At 37.0% G+C, this 7,161-nt stretch overlaps 1 protein-coding gene across 2 annotated transcripts in view; it reads left to right on the forward strand.

Moving 5' to 3' along the window:
- aga (aspartylglucosaminidase) overlaps positions 1-7,161 on the forward strand; it is a 17,689-nt gene that overhangs the window by 996 nt on the left and 9,532 nt on the right. For both annotated transcript variants that reach the window (XM_014001978.1, XM_014001979.1), the window contains exons 2-4: positions 2,936-3,089; positions 5,385-5,497; positions 6,156-6,268. In XM_014001978.1, the coding sequence (XP_013857432.1) occupies positions 2,936-3,089; positions 5,385-5,497; positions 6,156-6,268 (380 nt within the window). The remainder of the gene's footprint in view (positions 1-2,935; positions 3,090-5,384; positions 5,498-6,155; positions 6,269-7,161) is intronic.

Below are 7,161 nucleotides of genomic sequence, written 5' to 3' on the forward strand. Positions count from 1 at the left end.
CTATCTATCTGTCTATCTATCTATCTATCTATCTATCTATCTATCTATCTATCTATCTATCTATCTATCTATCTATCTATCTATAATAATACTATTTTTATTATTTTCCTAACATTGTGTAGATAGATCAACAGGGTTAGAATATGATATTCATTTTAACAACCCCAATAAATACATTTTAAAAAGGTATTTTGTATAAWATGTAAATACAAACAAAATGTGATCATTTTCAAATCTCATAAACCCATATAACATAGTAAATATATCAAATATTTAAACTAAGAAAATTAAATTTCATTTTTAAAACGATAAGCTAATATTATAGGGCAACAGCATATATAAAAAAGGTTGGGACAGAGTTAGGTTTAGCAGGACTGTTTCTTTTTTTAACTGCAGGCACTGAAGGGAGCAGCTGCTGGAATTTAAAACAGGACTGTGGACCCGTTCCTGTCTGATGCAGGTTTTAGCTGCTCATCAGTTCTCTGTCTTATTCTCTGGATGGGTGCAGACATTGTTCTGAATAAACTTCATATTGTTCTGCATTGACATTGTCTCTCCACGTGTGTAAGCTGCCCATGCTAGAGGCACTAAATGCACCCCCTATACCATCAGAGAGGCAGGCTTTTAAACTGTGAGCTGATAACAAGCCAACGGTGGTTCTCCTCTTTAGTTTGAAGGGACGGGGTGTTTGTGGTTTTCAAAGACAAATTTCAACTTTTATTCGTGTGACCACAGAACATATTTCCATTTTACCTGAGTTTATTGAAAGAAAAAAAGAACTTTAAGAGAAAGTAGTGTGAACAGAGAGCTCTGTTCAACTGTGAAAATAATATAAATTTAGGAGATTTAAAAGTCGTTACATTTTTTTTACTTGTTTTACACAGTGGGTACCACTTTACCATAAGGCTCCACTTATATATGGCTTATAAATAGTTTATAGATAGGTTAATAATTCACCTGTAAACACTTTTTAAATCATTAATAAATGTTTATTATTCATTAATTAAGGACGGGGCGGGGAAGAGACAAAACTGTCCGATTTCTTGCCAAATAGTGAGCCAAATGTGTTCATGTATATATCACATCCAAAAGTGCTTATTAAACATTTCAGACTAGTTTACTACCTTGTAAGCACATTAATTTATTGAAAACACATATTTTACATATAATATTGTACTTTATTACCACATTATACATATCCACAGTAATCAAAGGGAGCCTTATTGTAAAGTGTTGAACAGTAAAATAATAATAATGTCATAACAGAGCCTTATAAATAGTGTACTGTTTTACACTTTATAATAAAGCTCCTTTATGGCATTTATACAAGTTTATTAGTCACTAATAAATAGTGTACCTACTGTCTTACATTTTACAATAAGGCTTCCTTTGACATTTGTTAATATCTATAAGTAATATAGTCCAATATTATTTTTTAATGTGTTTCCAATACATAATTGTGCTTATAAACCTAGTAACATGTACACAAATGGATTTGGCTCACTATTTGGTGAGAAACCAGACAGTTTTGTCTCTTTCCTGYCCTTAATAAATCCATAATAAACATTTATTAATGATTTATAAAGTGTTTACAGATGAATCAATAACCTATCTATAAACTATTCATGAGCCATCTATAAGAGGAGCCATATTGTAAAGTGGTACCACACAATGGCCTCTTTTTTATTTATTTATTTATTAGAATAGGGGGTTTTCATAATTTTAACTTTAATCTAGTTTCTAAAAATAAATAAATAAATAAATAACACTAACCCTTTTTCAAACTGGATTGGAGAAGAAGGAATTTCTATCAGTGTATTTTGTGGTTAAGTTCAGACCCCGACTGTTTCATAACTAGTATTTTCACTTTTTTTCCCCCTTCTCAGACCATTAAACCTTGTATTTATTATTATTATTTTTTCCAAGTGYACTTGCGACTCAACTAGAGCTTATCCGTCTGAAAGACCATCAGAGTCTCAGATGGGGATATGAAATGGGCTGAACCCACTCGGCTTCATAGCTGCCACTGGCAGGTCTGCCCTCGCTCTGTTTGATTTCCTTCAGGGTGATACATTGGACATGTTCAAATTGAAACTGAAAATATTTCAGCGTCACTTGTGACTTATCCGTCAAGTMGATTTCCAGCGGGTGCACGGCTCAACGCGGGGAAAAAAAAACTGATAGAAGTGGTATTCAAAACATCTTAAGCATCAGTTCAGACATGGAGGTGATTAAAGTTCACCTAAGAATCTCTCTTGGGTAAATGGATGCCTTTTATTTAACAGATGTCTGTCAAATCTTTTTTTTTCTTTCATAGAAATGAAAAGAAAAAAAAACTGAGAAATGTTTTGTTGGGAGATATTTAAAGTTGGAGTCTGAGCCACGACTGTTGATCTACCCATGTAAATCTTTTCCATTAGGGGTTTATAGAAGCAGCTGGCTAATCTCTGCTTCCATTCTGCTGAATATTATAAATGGAAAAAAATATTGAATGCTGAGTTTAATAGAAAGGAAAATAACACTGAACACTGTGGAATAGTCTGAGCATTTAGTGGGAAGCCGGTGGCTCAGCCATCAGTGGGTATTTTGATCCCTCGTGGGTACGTGAAGGATTAGTGACCAAATGCTTGTCAGCCTCTTGTTTATTAAGAAGCCATTGCACTGGTCATCTTTGCACATTAAAAAAAATACTTATTAACCCATATATGCAAATATATTTAATTAATTTGGCTATTTGCTCTTACAATAAACAAATGTTACAGTTACCATCCCAAAGGAAGCAAGGGTAARTTAAAATCTAAATGTAATTGTTAAATCTTGTTTCTGTGGCATGTTGAGTCAAACTGTCTCCATCAGTTCCAACCGTTTTTAGYCAAATAAAGATTTGCTGGAACAGAGCGACCCTACATGCTGAAAAGGCTCATTGTCTGTGTAGCGTGGAGTGTTCTTCGGTCCGGGGGCTCGGTGTTGGACGCCGTGGAGAAAGGCTGCGCCCGCTGCGAGGTAGAGCAGTGCGATGGCAGCGTCGGGTTTGGCGGCAGCCCCGACGAGTCCGGAGAGACCACGCTGGACGCCTTGATCATGAACGGGTAAGTCGTGGACGTACGCCGCGCCGTTAGTCTAAAAATAAAGAATGTGGCGTGCTCAAGATGGCCAGAAGGCCCACGGAAGATGGATTTTTCCGAGGTTATGCTTTAGCACCATCTGACCTGAGCATGTAATGTCTTGAAATAAACAGAGACAAAGCTGTGAAGTTCTTAAACATTAGAACCTATATTTGACTGATGATGATTCACATCTTTAAATGCTAATTATTTACCTGCAGCTGTCAACATACTGTTACACTCTTCCTTCATTTTTTTAAACCACAATTTGTGCTGCTTCTATCCATGTATCTTTAACATTTACACACTTAACTGGCTGACCTTTCTTTCAAGCCTTCTGCAGGGAAGTGCTAATTAAGAGTCTCATTATGATCTGAAAGCTTTCCAATTATTAGGTCCTTAAATACTAACATTTACAGTCTCAGAAGTTATAATGGGAAGTAAATGTCAGCTCACAACAAAAGAAAAGCAGAAAGCTGTTTACTTTTTTTTAATGGAATACGCCTTTCATTTAGCTTGGAAATTGTCTTTTTTGGGGAGTGATGATACAYAGAAGGAAGGGGGACAGTTATCTCAATATGACTGCAAATTCACTGGACACTGGCTATATTCAACTTTAGGAGTCTAATCATACAGTAATGCTACAATGATTAAAAAAAACAATAAAGCTAACATTTAAAGATGTAATATTAAAAATAATACGATGCCCCTTTCGTCAACTAATTAACTTGACAGGTGCCCCTCCCCCTTTTGACAGCTGATGACCAGAAGTCCCACCCCTTTGACCATATATGGGCAAAATCCCTGCCCTTYGAGGGCAGGGTTACCGCCCCCTAGGAGAATGACAGCCGAGAGGTGGGACTTCCGGTTATCAGGTGTCAAAAAGGGGCAAGACTTCCAGTCATCAGCTGTCAAAAGGGGGAGGGGCACCTGTCAAGTTAATTAGTTGACGGAAGGGGCATCCTATTTTTTTACATTCATTAAAGGAACGCAAATCCCCTGCTGCTTTTCATGCTAGCATTTTAAACTAAGATCCTCTTTATGTTGAGTCATAGCTGTTATGTTCAAATCTCAAAAATGCTGTTAGAGGTGATATCAAGAAATGTCACTCAGAGTATGTGTTGTGAATCCTCTTAGCTACTACCAAATCAAACTTTAGGCCAGTATCTGTGAAACTGATATTCATGTCTCAGTTGGTTGCAGCGGATGCGGGCCACATTTGTCGGCCGCTTACTTCGGTGCCCCGCGCCGTAGGCTGGCCAAATTTGTGGACACCTACTCATGCGGCCGACAAAACCCCGAAAACCTAGGCTGCATTTGAGTATCCTACGCGGCCAACGGTTTCCCAGAATTCGTCGCGCCGTCAGCAAATCAAACAGAAAAACAATGATGGCTAAGTTTTTTTAAAATCATTACTTTAAGTTGGAGTTGGTTTTTGTTTTTTTTAACGGTGGAGTTTGGAAATTTATCACGGACCAAAACATTTAACTTAAGCAACAAAGCTGAAGAAAGTTATCCTGCAATGAGATGTTAAATAAAATGCATTTACAAGTATACTGATACTGAAGCTAAATCCAAATTAGTAATGCTTTTTATTTATCTATTTGTAACGTTTTTCTAATAAAACTGAATTGTACAAAGGTATACCTTGAAAAAAAAACAACTGAAGCGATGGGATATAAAAGGTATCACTGTGGTAAGGAGGTCACGCAAACATGTATACGTCTTCTGTAGACTGGACCGTCTTTTTTTCAGAGCTGTTTATGCAGCCGACACAAGTGGCCTACAACCCACATAGACTGTGGCCAACGTGGGCCACAGTCTAATTCAATATCTGTGATATTAAATTATTATTGTTATTATTATTATTTTGTTGTATCACTTGGCTGTGACGGCCATCTTGAATCGATTTGACGTCARAAGTTAACCAGATGTAGATGTATCCAGTGGTTACTTTGTGCAAATTTCATTTAAATGTATCCAGTAGTTCATGAAATATTACACACCTACAGGCAAAAACAATATTGTCCGCCTTTGTCTTTTAGCAGCGTACGATAATTAGTTTAGGTTTTTTTTAATATCTTTATTTGTTTTCAATTGGTATTATACCCAGAAGAACCTGCTTTAACTGTGTGCAAACCCTAGAAACGTGAGCTCTTTATATTCCAGTTCATCACAACAACTTCACACATGTTGGTGCAATTTCAAATCCACCCAAACACTGATTTATAACGGAGTCAGGTTTACTCACAGGACACTATTTGTTTCTCCTCTGTGTAGAAACACGATGGAGGTGGGCGCAGTCGCTGACTTGAGAAGAATCAAAAATGCTATTGGAGTTGCCAGAGCTGTGATGGAGCGCACCGAGCACACAATGCTTGTGGGAGAGGCAGGTTTGTGTGGAGCATTGTTCACTTAAGACTAAGAATAAAACCTAGATTTATGTGGTAATTAAACGGTACACGCACGTTTTCATTTATAAATCCAAACTTTTGTTTTGTAGTTTGATTGCATAGTTTAAAAGAAAAAGGCTAAAAACGTGTCTGAGGGATACTTGAATTTGCATTAATGATCTTAATCAGGCACTTATTGCGTCCGGGCCAAAACCTTTTAGAAACAGCATTAACTTTAATCCCGAAATGACAAACATTAGCGGTTTGAGAAAAACGCACTGGTCAGATCGTCCCTCGAGCATTGAGAGAAAGATTGCGCACTACTCAAGTGCTGCCTAAAAAGGGGAAAAGAACAATTACCAGAGCTTTCTTTTTTTTCAATGCAGTGAGTGAAATGAAAATAGAAAAATATATATATAAAAAAAAGTACCTGATGGCCAAAATCAAGAAATTCCAAAGTATTTGTCATAGCAGATCTGTTGTTCTTCAGATAGTGATGASAACCCCTCAGCTCTTTTACAAACTAAGTCTACCAGCCAAAATAAAATTAAATTGCCTCTGGTCCTTTCTTTGTTTGTGACCCTTTTAGTCTTAAACCAAGGTCAAAGTGGTCCGGAACGTGTAACTTCACCTGAAAGTGTCGCTTCTCTGTTCGTAGCCTCCGTGTTTGCTGAAAACATGGGCTTTGTAGCAGAAGACCTGACTACCAACAAATCTTTGAATATTTTCTCACTGTGGCTGAAGGGCAACTGCCAACCTAATTATCGGAAGGTAAGTGCATGTGTGTGCATATCAGTCGCTGTTTTTCCTCACTTGTGTTTGCCACAGGCATACTGCTTCTAAAAGATTGATTTCAAAAGGGAAAATTGACAGGAATACAAAAGTACTTCAAAAAAACAAGTCAGCTTTTGCTATAAAGGTAATGCCCTACAGCACTGAGCTGTTGCTTTCTTCAAAAGCCTCCTCTTCGCTTCCAAAACAATGTCACAACATCTCTGGAATAAGTGAATTGTTTATATATATCCATAGATTCCACGGCGTTCGATTGATCAAATTTCCACCATTCATACTTTAAGGAAACAAAACGTATCACCGTAAAGTTTCTTGAGCTATTATTAGAATCGTCTCTGCTGCAGAGAACTTTGGTACAACTTCACAAAAAAAGGTACCTTTTTTATTAAGGATTAATGCATCATTGATAAGTTAGTTGGTTATTAAAGCAGTAATAAGCATTTACTTAACAGATTTAAAACGTTGTTTGTGCAATGAAGCAGGGTCAGTATTTTGCTAAATCAAATGCTCTAATGACATTTTTGCTATTTGCTCAGGTTACCTTTTAAAATAACTAAATGCTTAAACAACCTTTGTATGTATAAACACTCTAAGTGCTTACATGCAATTTAATATCTAAACTAGACACTAGGTAGCATGTGTGACCCCCGCACGTATGCAAAGTACCAATGCACCAGAATTCATCAGAACAGATTTATTGTTTTGGGTGGGTTTGGTTGGCCCGGTGGATAGCCCTTCATCAGAGCTAAACACACAAAAAATAAATAAATAAAATAAAATAATCTGAAGCTCCTATCTTGAATAGTTTTTGAGTTGTAAGTAATTTTGTTAGTCCAGGCACCCCCTTTTTGGGTGGGGTGGGGGTTCGGGGG

Source organism: Austrofundulus limnaeus, unplaced genomic scaffold, assembly GCF_001266775.1.
Source record: "Austrofundulus limnaeus strain Quisiro unplaced genomic scaffold, Austrofundulus_limnaeus-1.0 Scaffold11, whole genome shotgun sequence".
NCBI lineage: Eukaryota > Metazoa > Chordata > Actinopteri > Cyprinodontiformes > Rivulidae > Austrofundulus > Austrofundulus limnaeus.